Source organism: Pristiophorus japonicus, chromosome 15 (genome assembly GCF_044704955.1).
Source record: "Pristiophorus japonicus isolate sPriJap1 chromosome 15, sPriJap1.hap1, whole genome shotgun sequence".
Classification (NCBI taxonomy): Eukaryota; Metazoa; Chordata; class Chondrichthyes; family Pristiophoridae; genus Pristiophorus; species Pristiophorus japonicus.
Window position 1 is genome coordinate 67,297,584 of NC_091991.1, and position 21,337 is coordinate 67,318,920.

A 21,337-nucleotide genomic window follows, 5' to 3' on the forward strand; every position below is an offset into this window, starting at 1 on the left:
CGGCCCCCCACAGCTCGTGCTGCACCGCACCAAGCTCCAAAGGACCTGCAGGGAGCCGGAGAATCTGCAGATATTTTTTAGGCGCACTTTCGGGCGCGAAAAACAGCCGTCCAGGTCGGGGCTGTGCCGTTCTAGGTGCGGCCCCAAACTCGGGCCCCATATTCTGGATATCATCCACTCCAATGATGTCCCTTGTCGGGGGTTGGAAGAACGTGATCCGTCTTCCAAATTCCCAATCTCCCCCCCTCCCCCCCCTGCCCTAGATGCTCTCTCTCACCTCACCACCCCCCCCCAGTCTCTCTCTCACTCTCCCCCAGCCTCTCACACTCTCTCTCCCCCAGCCCCTCTCTCTCCCTCCCCCCCGCAACCTCCCCCTCTCTCACTCCCCCCCCGCAGCCTCCCCCTCTCTCACTCCCCCCCGCAGCCTCCCCTCTCTCACTCCCCCCCCGCAGCCTCCCCCTCTCTCACTCCCCCCCGCAGCCTCCCCCTCTCTCATTCCCCCCCCCGCAGCCTCCCCCTCTCTCACTCCCCCCCCCGCAGCCTCCCCCTCTCTCACTCCCCCCCCGCAGCCTCCCCCTCTCTCACTCCCCCCCCGCAGCCTCCCCCTCTCTCACTCCCCCCCCCGCAGCCTCCCCCTCTCTCACTCCCCCCCGCAGCCTCCCCCTCTCTCACTCCCCCCCCCGCAGCCTCCCCCTCTCTCACTCCCCCCCGCAGCCTCCCCCTCTCTCACTCCCCCCCCGCAGCCTCCCCCTCTCTCACTCCCCCCCCCGCAGCCTCCCCCTCTCTCACTCCCCCCCGCAGCCTCCCCCTCTCTCACTCCCCCCCCCGCAGCCTCCCCCTCTCTCACTCCCCCCCGCAGCCTCCCCCTCTCTCACTCCCCCCCCGCAGCCTCCCCCTCTCTCACTCCCCCCCCGCAGCCTCCCCCTCTCTCACTCCCCCCCCGCAGCCTCCCCCTCTCTCACTCCCCCCCCGCAGCCTCCCCCTCTCTCACTCCCCCCCCCGCAGCCTCCCCCTCTCTCTCTCACTCTCCCCCCCCAACCTCCCTCTCTCTCTCACTCACTCTCCCCCCAACCTCCCTCTCTCTCTCACTCACTCTCCCCCCAGCCTCCCTCTCTCTCTCTCTCTCTCTCTCTCACTCTCACTCTCACTCTCCCCCCAGCCTCCCTCTCTCTCTCTCTCTCACTCTCCCCCCAGCCTCCCTCTCTCTCTCACTCACTCTCCCCCCAGCCTCCCTCTCTCTCTCACTCACTCTCCCCCCAGCTTCCCTCTCTCTCTCACTCACTCTCCCCCCAGCCTCCCTCTCTCTCTCACTCACTCTCCCCCCAGCCTCCCTCTCTCTCTCACTCACTCTCCCCCCAGCCTCCCTCTCTCTCTCACTCACTCTCCCCCCAGCCTCCCTCTCTCTCTCACTCACTCTCCAGCCTCCCTCTCTCTCTCACTCTCCCCCCAGCCTCACTCTCACTCTCCCCCCAGCCTCCCTCTCTCTCTCACTCTCCCCCCAGCCTCCCTCTCTCTCTCACTCACTCTCCCCCCAGCCTCCCTCTCTCTCTCTCTCCCCCCAGCCTCTCTTCCTCCCGCAGTCTCTCTCTCTCTTCCACCCCCCTCTCAGCCCTCTGCCGCTTCTCTATTTGAACTATTTGTACTGCACTTGGTCTGTCAAACCCCGCCTCCTCATGCTGCATCTGTTAAGCCCCACCCTGTCAAGCTCCGCCCTCTACCGGTCCCGAATCATTCCCTCCATGTGGTGCCGAGAAGCTGGACCTGAGGCTCAAGACTCTGCTGAGGCCCCGACTCTCTCCCCCCGCTGGGGGAGGGATGTACGGACTGGGGTAAGCACTTTGGCTGGCCCTTGTTGTCTTCTGGGGATCTCTGTCCTCTGTTGCTTCAGGAAGTCAAAGTGGATCGAGTTACAATTGTAAAGTCAGTGAGACCTTGGGATGGGCGGATCCAGTTACACATTCCTGTGAAACTTCAGGGTGTGGCTTATCCCCCAAGGGGACCAATCATAGACAAAAGGTGAAGCATGGTGGCCATTTTTGCAGTACAAATAAGCGCATCCCAAATAGTTAAACTGAAAAAATATACAGACCTGTGTTTTGAGGTCCTTAACAACCACACCTAAACTTCCCAGATGTTTGTTAGCGAAATGAAGCATTGCCTAAAAGAAGAAATGCAGTTTAACTCTGCACCAATGTGAAGTTAGGAAACATCAGCTCAGCCAAAACATTTATGCACCACTAAAACGTGGGTAAGTTATCAGCATCACAAAGCTTGAGCATTAGCACATAAGGTGCTTTTCACACCTAAACAAAGGCCATGTCACACTTGATTGGCAATACCAGAAGTATCTGATACACCACTCAATTTGTTACTCGGCAGTTTTCACACCTAGATAAAATATTTGTAAAAAGAACATTGATTGGCAAAAAGGCCTTAATGCATCGGCTTTAGCGAGGCAGTACAAAACTTAAAGGAATAAATCCAGACTATTCAATTCATGTAAGCGTGTTATTCATTTATGTTAATTATTTAACAGGGACAGGTGTAATTGGAAAAGATAGCAAAGGGATTTATGCATGAAGATTTTATTCTCAAACATGTTATTAATTTGCCTATTATTCATTTAAGTGGGCTTGACTGTATAGCCAGGAGCAGAAGTAAGAACATGGGTCTGTCTGCCTACAGCTCCCCACACACACTAACAGACAGTGCTACTCCACTCAGCTGAGGCAGTGGAGAGACAGGGAAGAGTCAGCTGAGGTCCTGTTGTTGATCACAGTACAATTTCCCTGCCAAGTGTGTGTGTATGGGGACTCGCAGAAGGCCGGGATTGAGTGTGAGGGTGATGGTTAAATAGCCTGTCAATATTCACCACCGAGGCCCACGCATAAAGGAGAGAACTTGGGTGAGTTGTTAGAGGGTTGCTGGTATTTATGGAACTGTACTTGCATTTATATAGCAAGTTTAACATCGTTCAAAGTCCTAAGGAGGAATCAAAGTCCTTGCAGGGGGAATTGGAAAATATAAAAATAAAAAAGCACGAGGAGAAATATAACAACTGGAAGTGTAATACCTGTTGCACTATTTTCACTTTGTCAGGACCGAGCTTAAACAGATCATTAATGCTATCAGCTTCTAAAAACATAGAAAGAATACATATCAGAATAATAGCACTGCACAGCTTGGAGTTCTTACTGTGAAATAAAACAATTACTTGAGATTTTTTGAAAGCACTGAGACTCTTTCTAATACAACTCATTTGAACATGCTATCGACCCAGTAGGAAGCCACCAATCGTATTTTTTAAACTAAGAACCCCTGTCCTTGAAAGGAGAAGAGTCATTTAAATCACTATCATTACCATAATATGACATTGAAAAATAAATAAAACAGAGAGGAATGGCACACAACTAGTTGTTCAAACGTTCCCCAATGTAATGCTATTTCTGCCTATGGTTGTGTAATTCAGCGCGTATAAAGGTTTAAATAGTTCAAAAAGTAACCAACATTTCATTTAAATGTGTTATTGAGCATGTTAACTGAGGGGAGACAGATTTGATGCTACTGATCACCACAGACATGGTCAGTCTGTGGGTACATAAGGACCTTTAAAATCAGTTAATTTAAAAGCCCAGGGTTCTTTGGGTGTTTTTTTAGTTTTTCATCAAAAGGGAGAAAATCAGAGGGGAAAATTAGAGCTTAAAACAGTATAAAAGAGGTATAAGTAATGTAATGTACATTATCATGATTCTAAAATACTGTTGAACTATTTCAGCAGTAAAATACATTTCCAGCATTTGTGAATGGCCTGTACACTGTAAAGTGTTGACTAGTAAAACATATGTTTAAAGTAGCATTGTAAAACGGAGTTATTTTTAAAGTCTGACAAATAGTTGAACTAAAATATAATCTTGCAGCTTGTGCTTTGGATCAGTATCTTTGTTTGCAGTGAATCTTTTTTGTTATAAGCATACTGTAAAGAACTGGCCTTAATTTACCACCCTTCAAGTCTCTGAAAGTCGAGTCCTAGGAAGCACATGCATTATAGTAGTGACATCATCGCACACATTTCATACATACATCATCACTAATGCAATGCATGCGCATCTTGGGATCTACTGAGACCTGGGAGGATTTGTCTTTTTGCAGGTCAAAATTCAGTAAAAGTTATTTCTTTTTAAACATACCCAGCAACCTGGAAACAACATTTTAAGGTTCTCTGGATGTTCCTTATAAAATAACGCCTAGCTTGGAAATAGGGACGTTACAGACTCCTTCACATAACTGTCAAATCTTTCTTATTTAAACATTCGGCCCAGAGATTTCCTTTAAAAATAAGGATTAGTGATACAGTGAACCCAAAGACACAGCTCCTCCATGCCGCAGAAACCTCAACAGAGAAACAGCAGCTATTAGAGGGCTTGTGGAATCAAATTATGAGCTGTCTTTGGTTCTTGAATTCACAGGAGGTTTAAAAACCATTTGAACTTTGTCTCCAATTTGAAGCCCTCAATTAGATTACAGCCTCCCTCTACATGTTGTAAAAATGTTAATACGCTAAACCCAATAGTCAGTGAAGTGTTAATATGGATAGTAATCCCAGGAAATATCTTACCTGATGTTTGGCTTTGTTCTGTATCATCACTATTCCAAAAAAACCATAAATGAATTTAAATAACTTATTAAAAAGAGCAAAACCAATCCACTTTATTCATGGTGCATGAGTAAAACAGATATTTATTTACAATCCGAGTCCAAGCCAGCCAAAGTGGATTCACCCTGCTCAGAATGCTCTCTGAGGATTCAGCAATAACTCATCCACAAACTAAATAGCAGGTTAGTCCTGAATCTTCTAACAGAAGGTAGTGTTTGAAAATGATCCATTCAAACGTATCACTTCTGTTGTTAAAGAGGGTGCAGTGCCTTGAAAAGGTGTTATTTATCAAGGCCTTTCAGCATAGGTACAATGAAGGTTCAAAGCAGAGCAAAGCCCCGCCTGCTCAGGCTCAGCCTCAAGTTCAGAAGTCCATCATGTACTGCACTAGTGTGACACTTTTCCATTTTCCACACCAGATATCCTACCAGCTCTCAGAGTGAGATTGGCAATACAGAACCAAATTAAGCATAGTTTGTTTTAGCTGCACTTTTGTATAAGGTGAAAGGCCGAGACTGGCCAAACCCATTTCATGTCTGTTGATCTCAAGCATCATTACAGCTAACAGATCAAGGAGACTTTCAGTCCATTCATCCGAGCCAGATTCAAAACCAGGTCCCTGGTTCAAGGGGAGCGTGTTGATCCACTGAGCCATCTAGTCCATTTTAAACATGTAACAAATGAACAAACTCACAAAACCATCACAGATTCACATTCACGTGATGCTTATGAACTATGATTTATTTACACTCATGGAAGAAATGATCTAACTTGCACTGAAAAGTGGGAAAATAAGCCTAAGCATTAATGTAAAAACAGAAAATGCTGAAAATATTCAGGAGGTCAGGCAGCATCTGTGGAGAGAGGAACAGAGTTAATGTTTCAGGTTGGTGACCTTTCCTCAGAACCATACCTCTCTCTGACCATTCACACAATCGTCCATATTCTTATACAAACTTCATATTTGAAATTTCCACAGCATATCTCCGGAGTGTGAATAATATTTGAAACGATATAAAATTTAACAGATTATACACCCTACCTTTTGTATGTGAGAAATTCCAAATGTTGCACCGTCTTGATTCCTGTTTTTTCAATCTAGTAAAAGAACATTTTCATCAATTTTAAATCGTGCAGATACATTTATAAATAACCCGAAAGGTTTCCCTCCGCTGAAAAAGGCTCATAATGCTATGTAAATAGTTAGCTACTTTACTGCAGAGTTCTTTGAAAAACTCATTTGTCAATGATCTTTGTTTGTAGGGCACCATGAATGAAGCCGATGGACTGCCGTGATGTAGGGCTGGAAGATCCCTTTCAGCACATCTATTCCACAGCATTTGGACCAGTCTTGTGGAAATTAATTTTTAAGTTATTGCTTCTCCTCGAAGTCTCTGCCAAATATTAGCATACGGCTCTTCCATTGCTGGAATCAGGTTGAAATCTAGCCCAATGTGAAAGTTTCTCTTTCTTGGCTTTCTTTGGTCAGACGCAAAGCTGGAGTGCGAAATGGAAACATCAGGCTGATGCAGTAAGGGGCAGCAGGGGAAGCTTTATGCTGTGCCTGATTTCTAAATCTGATCCAGAGTGCTTGATGCTGATACCAGATTAAAAAGTGACTCTCTGATGAACATAATTTAACCCCTCTCTCAAAAACAAGGAGCAATAAAAAAATGATTTCACAAGATTCATAGCAGTTTGCATCTTTGACACTGTTCAAAATCATCTCATTGAAACATATAAAATTCTTACTGGGCTTGACAGGGTAGATGCTGGGAGGATGTTGCCCCTGACTGGGGAGTCGAGAACCAGGGATCAGTCTAGGAATAAGGGGCCGGCCATTTAGAACTGAGATGAGGAGAAATTTCTTCACTCAAAGGGTTGTGAATCTTTGGAATTCTCTACCCCAGAGAGCTGTGAATGCTGAGACGTTGAGTATATTCAAGACAGAGGTTGATAGTTTTCTTGGATATTAAGGGAATCGAGGGATATGGGGAGAGTGCAGGAACGTGTTGAGGTAGAAGATCAGCCATGATAGTATTGAATGGTGAAGCAAGCTTGAAGGGCTGAATGGCCTACTCCTTGCTCCTATTTCTTATATCCATCTTTATTGTGTAAACTGTCTTTTAAACTGGACCCCAATAACTTAACATGCAGGAATTTTTGGTTTGCAGCATAGAAATTCTTGATCACCCCCACTATATCTTCCCCCTTCAAATCAAGTCTTTTTGCTTCAGGTTTTAAAATGCTACTGAACTCCTACCTACAAAGAGCAAGAACTGTAACAACTAAATACTGTTGAAGGAAACATCACTTGAAACAACACAAATTACATGCTTTAATTCAAGTCCTTTTCAACAATGCACACAGATGGATTAAGACCATTGCATTCAAGAGTATTTCTTATTGTAAATACGTCGACTATGTCCTGGAGTTCACCCTCTGTATGTGCGCAGACACAGGCGTCGTCCGCGTACTGTAGCTCGACGACAGAGGTTGGGGTGGTCTTGGACCTGGCCTGGAGTCGGCGCAGGTTGAACAGGTTCCCAGTGGTTCTGTAGTTTAAGTTCCACTCCAGTGGGGAGCTTGTTGACTGAGGTGGAGCATGGCAGCGAAAAAGATTGAGAAGAGGGTTGGGGCGATGATGCAGCCCTGGTTAACCCCAGTACGGACATGGATTGGATCTGTGATGGATCTGTTGGTAAGGATCACGGCCTGCATGTGAACGAGGCGTACAAAAGCATAGGCCTTACGCTAAACATCCGTAAGACAAAGGTTCTCTACCAGCCTGTCCTCGCCGCACAGCACTGCCCCCCAGTCATCAAGATCCCCGGCACGGCCCTGGACACCGTGGACCACTTCCCATACCTCGGGAGCCTCCCATCAACAAGAGCAGGCATCGACGACGAGATCCAACACCGCCTCCAGTGCGCCAGTGCAGCCTTCGGCCACCTGAGGAAGAGAGTGTTTGAAGACCAGGCCCTCAAAACTGCCGCCAAGCTCATGGTCTACAGGGCTGTATTAATACCTGCCCTCCTGTATGGCTCAGAGACGTGGACCATGTACAGTAGACACCTCAAGTTGCTGGAGAAATATCACCAACTATGTCTCCGCAAGATCCTACAAATTCCCTGGGAGGACAGGCGCACCAACATCAGCGTCCTCGTCCAGGATAACATCCCCAGCATTGAAGCACTGACCACACTCAATCAGCTCCGCTGGGCAGGCCGCATAGCTCGCATGCCAGACATGAGACTCCCAAAGCAAGTGCTCTACTCGAATCTCCTTACTGGCAAACAAGCAAAAAGTGGGTGAAGGAAACACTACAAGGACACCCTCAAAGCCTCCCTGATAAAGTGCGACATCCCTACTGACACCTGGGAGTCCCTGGCCAAAGACCTCTCTAAGTGGAGGAAGTACATCCGAGAGGGCGCTGGGCACCTTGAGTCTCAATGTCGAGAGCATGCAGTAAACAAGCGCAGAGAGCGGAAAGAGCGTGCGGCAAACCAGTCCCACCCAGCCCTTCCCTCAACGACTGTCTATCCCACCTGTGAGAATCTGTGGATCTCGTATTGGACTGTTCAGCCACTAAAGAACTCACTTCAGGAGTGGAAACAAGTCTTCCTCGACTTCGAGGGACTGCCGATGATGATGATTTCTTATTGGGACCTTTTTAAAAAAAAAATGTACTGGAATTCTACCTATTAGGAAATTAAACTATTCTAAAGAGTGCAATATTTTTTTGTCAGCATTGTTTTATAAAGAAACCAAATCTTGAGATCACACTGTGGAGCAGCGTTTTACTTAGTGCATTACGTGCTTCCGCAGAATAAGCAGAAGTTGCTGTTGGGCAAGATAAAGCAAAACAATTTCCTGAGAGCATCGTTCCCTTAAAGGGGTTCTCCTGCACTCAGTCTTTAGCAGCCTTTCCATTTGCCAGACTGGCAAGTTAAAACTGAGAAAAGGCAAAAGATCTCTTTGGTTTTGGGCTCAGGCTGTGGTGAGTTAGTTGCTCAATTTCATCCATATGCAATGGTCATAATAATTATGGTTGGCAGCTTGTTTTTTTTTAAACAGAGCAAGTTAGAACCAGCCAGATGTACTGTTGGCCTTTTCTAGTTCTGCACATTCCTATGTGCCAATTTTGCATTGAAATCACATTTTGATTGACACTATTATTTCACAAGAAATAACTGGAAGTAACAAGATGGTTTTAAAACACCACAGAGGTGGATCTATGACTGCTTTCAAGTCAAATATTTTTTCTGACAGATCCCAACCATGTTTTACCAAATACTTAATGGGAAAGAGGGTTTTTGGCCTCGAAATGATCTTCAAACTGGAGACTCCGAACTAAAGCCTTTAATGTGTCTGTTAGCAATTTGTAAAAAAAAAGATTGAGGGTTTTAAGCAGGACCATTGGTTTATAGTGATTCAATAAATTAAAGTCTGATTTAGTACATGGGATTTGCAGATTTTACCAGTGATTCCATCTGTTTCTAATTAAGGCCTGAGGTTTATGGTGACTAAGTAAATCAAATTTTACTTTTACTGCACAGATTTACAAGAATTTCACTGTTTTTGCGAATCACATTCTCTAATGCTGTCCAATTTTCTGTGAAAAACACAAACCACTAAAGTGGCCTTGGTTAATAGAACAGAACAGAACAGATGTAGCTCACATGATGAGTTCTGATGAACAGGGCCCTTCAGCCAACTACTCTCTTCCTACTACAGCATCTAGCTGTTTATCAAGTAAGTCTACAAGCACCCTTTGTGGCAACCTGTTCCAGCTATTAATCACTCTCTGTAAACAAGTAGTTTTTGACATCTGACCTAAATTTGTCCTTTATAATTCTGAACCTGTACTTTCTTGCCTTGCTGTATCTGAAAATATTGCTCCAGGTTTTCTTTCCCGATCCCGTTAAGTATCTTATATTTCTCTTGATGAATACTCGATCATCAAGCTGCTTTTCCTCTGATGATTAAATGTTCTGTGGAACTCGATGGTTGCTGAGAGGCTGGGAAAGGTCAGGGAATTCTGCAGCTTTTTTTCTTGCCTTTGGAAGACAAGGAGGAAGTCTGCAAACCTTTCAATAGTCGATGAACAGGTTGGATAGAGATCATGATGAGGAGAGTTGTGTGTGGTCTAGTGCAGTTAAGGGCCCGAAAAGTCATTTCTTGTTCCATCCAGTGTCAGCCGTGGATCAGTGGGTAGCACTCTCGCTTCTGAGTTAGAAGGTTGTGGATTCAAGTCCCACTCTAGAAACTTGAGCACATAAATCTAGGCTGACACTCCAGTGCAATGCTGAGGGAGTGCTGCACTGTCGAAGGTGCCGTTTTTTGGATGCGACGTTAAACCGAGGTCCCATCTGCCCCCTCGAGTGGACGGAAAAGATCCAATGTCACTATTTCAAAGAGCAGGATAGTTATCCCCCTGGCCAATATTTATCCCTCAATCAACATAACAAAAATAGATTATCTGGTCAATATTACATTGCTGTTTGTGGGAGTTTGCTCATCATCATAGGCAGTCCCTCGGAATCGAGGAAGACTTGCTTCCACTTTAAAAATGAGTCCTTTGGTGGCTGAACAGTCCAATATGAGAAGCACAGTCACTGTCACAGGTGGGACAGAGAGTCATTGAGAGTAAGGGAGGGTGGGACAGATTTGCCGCACGCTCTATCCGCTGCCTGCGCTTGATTTCTGCATGCTCTCGGCGATGAGACTCGAGGTGCTCAGCGCCCTCCCAGATACACTTCCTCCACTTAGGGCGGTCTTTGGCCAGGGACTCCCAAGTGTCAGTGGGGATATTGCACTTTATCATGGAGGCTTTGAGAGTGTCCTTGCAATGTTTCCTCTGCCCACCTTTGGCTCGTTTGCCGTGAAGGAGTTCCGAGTAGAGCGCTTGCTTTGGGAGTCTCGTGTCTGGCATGTGTACAATGTGGCCTGCCCAGCGAAGCTGATCAAGTGTGGTCAGTGCTTCAATGCTGGGGATGTTGGCCTGGTTGAGGACGCCAGCATTGGTGCATCAATCCTCCCAGGGGATTTGTAGGATCTTGCGGAGACATCGTTGGTGGTATTTCTCCAGTGACTTGAGGTGTCTACCGTACATGGTCCATGGTCTCTGAGCCATACAGGAGGGCAGGTATTACTACAGCCCTGTAGACCATGAGCTTGGCGGTAGATTTGAGGGCCTGGCCTTCAAACACTCTTTTCCTCAGGCGACCGAAGGCTGCACTGGCGCACTGGAGGCGGTGTTGAATCTCGTCATCAATGTCTGCTCTTGCTGATAAGAGGCTCCCGAGGTATGAGAAATAGTTCTCAATCTTCCTCGCTGTCATGCTCTACCTCACAGTCAGCAATCTCCCTGCTGGAGTGGAACTAAACTACTGAACCAGTGGGAACCTGATGAACCTTCGTCGTCTCCAGGCCAGGTCCAAGACCATCCCAATCTCTGTCATTGAGCTACAGTACGTGGATGACGCCTGGGTCTGTGCACATACAGAGGCTGAACTCCAAGTCAAAGTCAATGTATTTACTGAGGCATATGAAAGCATGGGCCTTACGTTAAAAATCTGTAAGACAAAGGTCATCCACCAGCCTGTCCTCACTGCACAGCACTGCCCCCCAGTCATCAAGATCCATGGCACGGCCCTGGACAACGTGGACCATTTCCCATACCTTGGGAGTTTGCTGTGCGCATATTGGCTGCCGCGTTTCCCATATTACAACAGTGACTACACTTGACTATAAAGGGCTTTGAGACGCCCGGTGGTTGTGAAAAGCACTATATAAATGCAAGGCTTTCTTTCTTTTTCTTGTTTCTCATGTTCTTTTATCAACAAAACATGCAACATGTTTTTGCTGACATTCCCCTGGAGTAGGCGGGCTGAAAAATAATTACTTTACCACAGACCTACCTGGTTACAGCATAGGAATCCACAGAAAGCCCTCAAACCGATTATTTTCAAACCAAATCTACAAATGTTGTGTTGCAGCAATTGCATGCTGTGCTCTCCTTCCTCATCAGGAGAGGAAAGAAAACAAAGGAATAGAGGCAAATGACAGAGAGACATACTCTTCCCACTGGTTTCTCGTATGGGTTCTCTCGGTTGACTAGGTCACAGTGCCACTAGAAAAGGATTAGGAGTATGTTACCTAGCCAGCTTCTTAACGAAGAAACTAGTGGATGGAGGAGAAAGGAAAGGATTTCATACCTCCACACACAATAAAGAAAATACACACAAGAAACCGGTAAGTACGCATCATTCATTGTATGTGATCATGCACGGATTTTACTTTCAACACCTGCAATCATCCTAACTGGATTCCTGGCCACACCAACAGCACTGCAGAAGAATTACTGTCGAAATAAACTTAAAATCAAATCAGAACGAGTTAACCTCTCTTTCTTTGGTTTCCATAGTTACCTCAAGGATTAACGTTTCCACGTAAACATTTTGTGGAAGGGGAATGTCAGGTTTGAAGTGCTTCGCAATGGCAACCAAGAGATGTAAAGTGGAGACCAAGTCCTTTTCATGGATTACTGAAAGTCAAAGGAAACAAAGGCTGACAATGGAGAAAACAATAGCTTTGATTTGAGATACTATACATACACACGAGTGGACATGGTTTCCAAATCATTATTCTTCACCTCTGAAGAGCTGGAGCTGTGCGAGGTGTGTACAAATATTATAGCCTGCTGGCATTTTCCATTCTACATTCCCTTCAACATGTGTTCCTCAGCCTCCACTCATGACGTGCCCATCTGTGGGATGTTGACTGAGTTGGGAATTAGTGTAATTCCCACTTCTTTTGCTATCTAAGAAAATGAGGTAAGGGAATGCCATTAGCTGGTCAAAGGGCCCTATTAAAATGCAATTATTGGTCCAATAGCTTTTTAAGCCTCTCTTCCTGTAGAGAAGTACTTGTCTTCCACATCACAACTACACACAGCAGCATGATTAAGATTAGAAGCTTACTATTTGCAGAGCTCCATCCCACCACTCTGTGAGCCAGATGTGTTCCCGAGAGTGGGCATCAACCAAAAATGGGATTTTGGTTCTGAACAAAATGTCAGTCAGTAACAGAGTGGTACAGCATGACAGAACGAACAGCTCTTCAAAATTTGATTGCCAAATGTCATCTGAATACCATTGGTGTGGACACATACATATTTTATACATGCATAAATACACACATTATATATACACACATACATATATACACATACACACATATATATATCTCGCATGAGATGTAAAGCCAAGGCCCTATCTGCCCTTACAGGTGGTTGAAGAAAAGCAGGGGAGTTATCCTTGGTGTCCTGGTCAATATTTATCCCTCAATCAACATCACTAAAAAAAACAGATTCTCTGGTCATTATCACATTGCTGTTTGTGGGAGTGTGCACAAATTGGGTGTCACGTTTCTGACATTACAGCAGTGATTACAATGCAAAAAGTACTTTGAATCATAGAATGTTACAACACAGAACGAGGCCATTCAGCCAGTTGAGCCTGTGCCGGCTCTCTCCAAGAGCACTTCAGCTAGTCCCACCCCACCCTTTCCCTGCAGCCCTGCATATTTTCTTCCTTCAGGTTACCCAATTCCCTTTTGAAAGCCATGATTGAATCTGCCCCCACCACCCTCTCAGGCAGTGCAATAACCACTCACTGCCTAAAAAAGTTTTTCCTCATGTCGCCTTTGGTTCTTTTGCCAATCACCTTAAATCTGTGTGCTCTGGTTCTCGACCCTTCCACCAATGGGAAAAGTTTATCTCTATCTACTCTGTCTAGACCATCATGATATTGAACACCTCTATCTCCTCTCAACCTTCTCTGCTCTAAGGAGAACAACCCCAGCTTCTCTAGTCTATCAACGTAACTGAAATCCCTCATCCCTGGAATCATTTTCATCAATCTTTTCTGCACCCTCTCTAAGATCTTCACATCCTGCCTAAAGTGCAGTGCCCAGAATTGGACACAATATTCAAGTTGAGGCTGAACCAGTGTTTTACAAAGGTTCATCATAATTTCCTTGCTTTTGTACTCTATGCCTCTATTTAAAAAAGGAGGCAGACAAAAAGCAGGAAACTATAGACCAGTTAGCCTAACATCTGTCATTGGGAAAATGCAGGAGTCCATTATTAAGGAAGAAGTAGTGGGACATTTGGAAAAGCATAATTTAATCAAGCAGAGTGTTAACATGGTTTTATGAAAGGGAAATCATGTTTGACAAATTTGCTGAAGTTCTTTGAGGATGTAACGAGCAGGGTGGATAAGGGGGAACCAGTGGATTTCCAGAAGGCATTCGATAAGGTGCCACATAAAAGGTTACTGCACAAGATAAAAGTTCACGGGATTGGGGAAATATATTAGCATGGATAGAGGATTGGCTAGCTAACAGAAAAATGAGAGTCAGGATAAATGGGTAATTTTCCGGTTAGCAAACAGTGACTAGTGGGGTGCCACAGGGATCGGTGCTGGGTCCTCAACTATTTACAATCTATATTAATGAACTTGGATGACGGGACTGAGTGTAATGTAGCCAAGTTTGCTGATGATACAAAGATGGGTGGGAAAGCAAATTGTGAGGAGGACACAAAAAATCTGCAAAGGGATATAGACAGGCTAAGTGAGTGGGCAAAAATTTGGCAGATGGAGTATAATATGGGAAAATGTGAGGTTATCCACTTTGGCAGAAAAAAATAGAAAAGCAAATTATAATTTAACAGGAGAAATATTGCAAAGTGCTGCAGTACAGAGGGACCTGGGGGTCCTTGTGCATGAAACACAAAAATTAGTATGTAGGTACAGCAAATAATCAGGAAGGCAAATTGAATGTTGGCCTTTATTGCAAGGGGGATAGAGTATAAAAGCAGAGAAACCCTGCTACAACTGTACAGTGTATTGGTGAGGCCACACGTAGAGTACTATGCACAGTTTTGGTCTCTATTTAAGGAAGGACATACTTGCTTTGGAGACTGTTCAGAGGTTGATTCTGGAGATGAGGGGGTTGACTTATGAAAATAGGTGGAGTAGGTTGGGCTTATATACATTGGAGTTCAGGAGAATGAGAGATGATCTTATCGAAACATAAGATAATGAGGGGACTAGGCAAGGTGGATGCAGAGAGGATATTTCACAGGAGAAACTAAAACTAGGGGCTATAGTCTCAGAATAAGGGATGAGGAGGAATTTCTTCTCTGAGGGTTGTAAATCTGTGGAATTCTCTGCCCCAGAGAGCTGTGGAGGCTGGGTCATTGAATATATTTAAGGCAGGGATAGACAGATTTTTGAGTGTTAAGGGAATAAAGGGTTATGGGGAACAGGCAGGGAAGTAGAGTTGAATCCATGATCAGATCAGCCATGATCTTATTAAATGGTGGAGCAGGCTCGAGAGGCCAGGTGGCCTACTCCTGCTCCTATTTCTATGTTCTTATGAAGCACAGGATCCCTTACACTTTTTTAACCACTTTCTCAACCTGCCCGCCCACCTTCAACAATTTGTGCATTGGCTCTAAAGCACTTGGGATGTCCGGTGGTCATGAAAGGAGCAATATGAATGCAACTCTTTCTGTTTTTCCCAGACATAGTCTCACTGTTGGTTAGCACAGTTATAAAACACAGAACCCTCTCGATGACTCGCAAGATTGTTTAATTGACTGAAGATGGAAACTCTGGATAAACAAGCTTCCCACAGTAATACAATCTCAACCCCTTTGAAGATACACTGAAAAATGAAGCAATAATCAACTATATCACTCAGTTATATTAGATTTACTGCCATGCAAGGGTTATCAATTACTTGGAATGCTTAATCAGCCAAACGCAATTGGCACTTCCAGTAAAGAATGATGACATCTCGCTGCCTGACCATCTGCACTTAAATTGTGCAACTGAGAAAATTGAATAGAACACCACATAAGCAACAAGATGTCATGGTGTTTCTTAACAGTGCATTCGAAGCGACCAGATTTGCATACCCGATTGTGGTACGAATTGCCACCCTCTTGCACAAAATAGCTAGCCACGATTTATCTTAATTCTGTGTGAACATCTCGATATGCTGTTTCCAGTGATAAGAAATACAAGTGAAAATGTTTTTGTTGCACGGGGAGAGAGAGATCGTCATCATAGGCAGTCCCTTGAAATCGAGGAAGACTTGCTTCCACTCTAAAAGTGAATTACAGTCCAATGCAGGAATTACAGTCTCTGTCACAGGTGGGGCAGAAGGAAAGGGTGGTTGGGGAGTCTGGTTTGCCGCACGTTCCTTCTGCTGTCTGCGCTTGATTTCTGCATGCTCTCAGCGACGAGACGCGAGGTGCTCAGCACCCTCCCGGATGCTCTTCCTCCATTTTGGGAGGTCTTGGGCCAGGGATTCCCAGGTGCCGGTGGGGATGTTGCACTTTATCAAGGAGGCTTTGAGGGTGTCCTTGAAACGTTCCCTCTGCCCACCTGGGGCTTGCTTGCCGTGTAGGAGTTCATAATATAGACCTTGCTTAGCGAGTCTCGTGTCGGGCAGGCGGCCCGCCCAATGGAGCTGGTCGAGTGTGGTCAATGCTTCAATGCTGGGGTTGTTGGCCTGAGCTAGAATACTAACATTGGTGCATCTATCCTCCCAGTGGATTTGCAGGATCTTGCAGAGGCAGCATTGGTGGTACTTCTCCAGTGCTTTGAGATGTCTGCTGTATATGGTCCATGTCTCTGAGCCATATAGGAGGGCGGGTATCATTTCTGCCCTGTAGACCATAAGCTTGGTGCCAGATTTGAGATCCTGATCTTCAAACACTCTCTTCCTCAGGCGACCGAAGGCTGCGCTGGCACACTGGAGGTGGTGTTGGACCTCATCATCGATGTCTGTCCTTGTTGATAAGTAGGCTCCCGAGGTATGGAAAATGGTCCATGTTGTCCAAGGCTGCGATGTGGATTTTGATGACCGGGGAGGCAGTGCTGTGTGGTGGGGTCAGGTTGGTGGAGGACCTTTGTCTTACAGATGTTGAGCGTAAGGCCCATATGCTTTCATATGTCTCAGTGAAGGTGTTGAACATGACTTGGAGTTCGGCCTCTGTGCACAGATGCAAGCATCGTCTGAGGGAGTGATAGATGTGCACAGATCCACGTGGAGGACTCAATCACAAAACACTGAAGTCAATGGCCCTGAATTTAGGGTCGGTATGGCAGTGCAGCATTGCTGCCAAACCTCACCCCCCACAACACACACTCACACCTGACTGTTCCTATTAATGGCCACAAAATTGATTTCCAACAGCCACTACCGTCTATTCTCATGTTTTCCTCTACTCTCTCTGCCAACTTTGTCCATCATCATTGCTCCACTCCCTGCATCAACTACCTATATAGCCAATCACCCACTCTCCTAACTGGCCGTTCTGGCTTAGTGACTTTCTACCTACTAACCATCATCAGGCCTTCAGTCTTCAACAGTCCCTTCACCTGACCCAACCATCCTGTCATCTTTGTAATGTTTTCCCTGTACTGAGCCAAGAACCAGTTAAAGGATTAAGTTAACGAGTGCGCTTTTCCTGTATTTGCTGACTGACATTCAGCATCCTATATAGTAGTCAATTTTATTATGTAGAGAATTTACAATCTGCAATTGATGCTCGCCAGCATTCTACAGGGTACTTACATTCAGTATTCCAGTTCAGATTGTCATCCTCTCTAATTTGTAGAAGCTGGTTCACAGTATCCAATATAACATTTACTTTCTGTTTCTGTGCATTGGCAGACAATGCAATTTCCTCCACATCCAGCTTGATTTTTCCTAAATGTGCTAATAAAGAGAGAGCATAAAAGCGTTGATTAAAACAGTCACGAGTAGCCACGGAGTCTGAAATCATACACTGAGCAGATACATATAGTCAGAGAGCCTTGGTCTACATTACACCTGTCGTGGCCCTTTCAGCCAATGTTCGATTCTGACTTAGGAAAGGAGTTAGTGCAGCAGTTTTCAGCTTGTGTTGGTGTTGCACATCTGTAATACACTGCCTGAAATAATGACTTTTGGTTCTGCACTATTAAAGTACTAATGTACTGCTGATGGTAAATTAGAGGATATGTTATTTTATTAAATCATGTAACACACAGTATATGATTCTGCTGCTAAGGCGTGTGCCACTCTAAGACTACGAGGTAATTGCTCTGCATTCCTGAAATGAATACTTGCAATCAGATATATCAGAGTGACTTTCTCTTTGTAAATGTTTACAGCTATGAACCGAAATGCTAAGTAAATAGAGGCTGAAGTGAATCAGAGTTTAACTGCTGTTAGGTCAGATAAGTTTGAAGATTGGAAAGTACTCACCAGTGTGAGGTGCAGTTCAGGAACAGGTAGTATTAAACCCATCACTTTTCTCAAGATTGTTGTGTCCATTTCTGTCCACGGTCGCCCTTCACTTACCCACACTTTAAGCAGAGGTCATTAAACACAGTCTAGCGCCCTCATCTTTGACCCTTACGTTGAACTGATGTTATCACCATTTCCTAATTGTTATCCTACTTTCATGTCAATTGTTTGCCCTGCCATTTCCCAGCAATAAATCAAGAAATGCATCTTTCCTTGTTTAACTAAAAACACATTGATCCAGGAAGCAGTCCAAAGTATATTCTAAAAAGCATGTATTCCCTCTAATCCAGTTCATCTTACAGTAGTTATCCACTGTGCCCAATGTTTTCAATAGAAAGACAAACATAAAACACCATACACAGTACCAGGTTTATAAACAGAGTACAACGGCTATTGACATGTTTACCTAGTAGGTGATGCAGCACTAATCCATCATACAGATCTTCCTCCAGTGACTGGACAACAATATGATCCTGCTTCAATGTGGCATTGATCCAGTCGATGAGAAACTGAGAAAAGGAATAAAAGCTGGTTTAGCAGTTCGTAAATGAATTAATTCCAAATGGCTTTTTAAATGGCATAATAGCTATCTGTGGCTTATTAAAAAAATCTTACATTTGTAGTTCCCATCTGCAAACTTTACTTCCTATTGTCAACATTTTCCATTATAAAATGCCACATCATCATTTATAATTATAAAGCCCCCTTGTAAACTCGCTCCTGTGAAAATGTAATTACATACTCTGGCCACTAGCTTGCATAACAACTTTTATTTATATAGCACCTTTAACGTAGTAAAATGTCCCAAGGTGCTTCACAACAGTGTGACAAGACAACACAGATAAATCTGACACCAAGCCACAAAAGAAAAAATTAAGGCAGATGACCAAAAGCTTGTTTAAAGAGCGTCTTAAAGGAGGAAAGAGAGATAGAGAGGTGGAGAGGTTTAGGGAGGGAGCTCCAGAGCTTAGGGCCCAAACAGCTGAAGGCATGGCCACTGATGGTTGAGCAGTTATAATGAGGGATGTTCAAGAAGCCAGAATTTGAGGAGCGCAGACATCTTGTGTTAAATTTCCCTACAAAATATTTCTATATTTATATTTCCTCGTACCAGACATCATCCTAGTAATTCTGAACTGTATCCTCTCTTACCACCTCAACATCCTTCCAATAGTGTGGAGCCTAAAACTGGTACGCAGTACTCCAATTTACATTACATTTCAACCAGACAGTTTAAGCACAAGAGCTTTTAAGTACAAAAATAATTTGAACTGGGAAATAGGTGAAGACAAAGTGTCAGCCCAAGGGAGGGGGTGAGACACATTAGGTGAAGATCTGGTTGCTGGGCAGAGAGGAGAGAAGGGTGCACCTAAGGTTTGAGAATGGATGGGAAATGGAGGGGTAGTGAGGGGGGAGATCACAGGAATGAACAGGAAAAGGGAAGGGAGATCCAAGAATGACCTGAAATTGGCAGTGCCACAGAAACTTGTGGGGATAGGAGCAGAGGCATGGGGTGGGGTGGGGTGGGGGAAGAGGATCTCAGGAAGCAGAAGGAAATAAACAATTTAACATTTTTTTTAAATCTAAAATCTATAAAAAGTTTTAAATGAAACTAATCAGAAGGCTGTATTAGCCTGAAGCTGGTCACCACTGCGATATTTAGACTGTTACCAAGACAAGATGGAGCTTTGAGGTTTCAAAAGGTAAGTAGTCACCAGCAACCCTTCACTAAATGAAAGTCTTCAAGACTTAGAGGTGAGTAAAACCAATAGAAAAAACATAAACATGTGACTTTTCATATACATACAATATATACACACACAATATATACATATAAAACAGACAGTGAGAGCTTCTACAGGTATATAAAAAGGAAACAAGCAGCTAAAGTAAACGTTGGTCCCTTAGAGGATGAGACTGGGGAATTAATAATGAGAAACAGGGAAATGGCAGAGACATTGAACAAATATTTTGTATCGGTCTTCACAGTAGAAGACACTAAAAGCATCCCAATAATTGATAATGAAGGAGCTATTGGAGGGGAGGGCAGAGATAAAGTACTAGGCAAACGAATGGGACTAAAGGTGGACAAGTCCCCTGGACTTGATGGCCTGTATCCTAGGGTCCAAAAGAAGTGGCTGCAGAGATAATAGATGCATTGGTTGTAATCTACCAAAATTCGCTGAATTCTGGAGATGTCCCAGCGGACTGGAAAACAGCAAATGTAACAACCCCATTTAAGAAAGGATGGAGACAGAAAGCAGGAAACTATAGACCAGTTAGCCTAACATCAGTCATTGGGAAAATGCTGGAGTAGCAGGACATTTAGAAAATCATAATGCAGCCAGAGTCAGCATGGATTTATGAAAGGGAAATCATGTTTGACAAATTTGCTGGAGTTCTTTGAGGATGTAACAACCAGGGTGGATAAGGGGGAACCAGTGGATGTGGTGTATTTGGATTACCAGAAAGCATTCGATAAGGTGCCACATAAGAGGTTACTGCACAAGATAAAAGTTCACGGAGTTGGGGGTAATATATTAGCATGGATAGAGGATTGACTAACTAACAGAAAACAGAGAGTCGGGGTAAACGGGTCCTTTTCAGGTTGGCAAACAGTGACTAGTGGGGTGCCACAGGGATCAGTGCTGGGGCCTCAACTATTTACAATTTATATTAATGACTTGGATGAAGTGATGAGTGTAAGGTAGCTAACATTGCTGATGATACAAAGATAGATGGGAAAGCAAGTTGTGAGGAGAACACAAATAATCTACAAAGGGATATAGATAAGCTCAGTGAGTGGGCAAACATTTGGCAAATGGACTATAATATGGGAAAATGTGAGGTTATTCATTTTGCTGGAAAAATAAAAAAGCAAATTATTATTTAAATGGGGAGCGATTACAAAGTGCTGTAGTACAGAGGGATCTGGGGGTTCTTGTACATTAAATGCAAAAAGTTAGCATGCAGGTAAAGCAGGTGATCAGGAGGGCAAATGGAATTTTGGCCTTTGTTGCAAGGGGGATGGAATATAAAAGTAGGGAAGTCCTGCTCCAACTGTACAGGGCATTAGTAAGACCATACCTGGAGTACTGCGTACAATTTTGGTCTCCTTATTTAAGGAAGGATATACTTGCATTCGAGGCAGTTCAGAGAAGGTTCACTAGGTTAATTCCTGACATGAAGGGGTTGTCATATGAGAAAAGTTTGAGCAAGTTGGGCCGATACCCTTTGGAGCTTAGAAGAATGAGAGGTGATCTTATTGAAACGTACAAGATTCTGAGGGGGCTTGACAGGATAGATGCA

General features: G+C 44.4%; 1 protein-coding gene across 3 annotated transcripts in view; it reads right to left on the minus strand.

Annotated features, from left to right (window-relative positions):
- Positions 1 to 21,337, minus strand: part of parvg (parvin, gamma) — a 52,636-nt gene that overhangs the window by 19,569 nt on the left and 11,730 nt on the right. For all 3 annotated transcript variants that reach the window (XM_070900560.1, XM_070900561.1, XM_070900559.1), the window contains exons 5-11: positions 18,435 to 18,537; positions 17,312 to 17,455; positions 12,088 to 12,203; positions 5,697 to 5,752; positions 4,616 to 4,644; positions 3,074 to 3,135; positions 2,090 to 2,158 (exon numbers count right to left, since the gene is read on the minus strand). In XM_070900560.1, the coding sequence (XP_070756661.1) occupies positions 2,090 to 2,158; positions 3,074 to 3,135; positions 4,616 to 4,644; positions 5,697 to 5,752; positions 12,088 to 12,203; positions 17,312 to 17,455; positions 18,435 to 18,537 (579 nt within the window). The remainder of the gene's footprint in view (positions 1 to 2,089; positions 2,159 to 3,073; positions 3,136 to 4,615; positions 4,645 to 5,696; positions 5,753 to 12,087; positions 12,204 to 17,311; positions 17,456 to 18,434; positions 18,538 to 21,337) is intronic.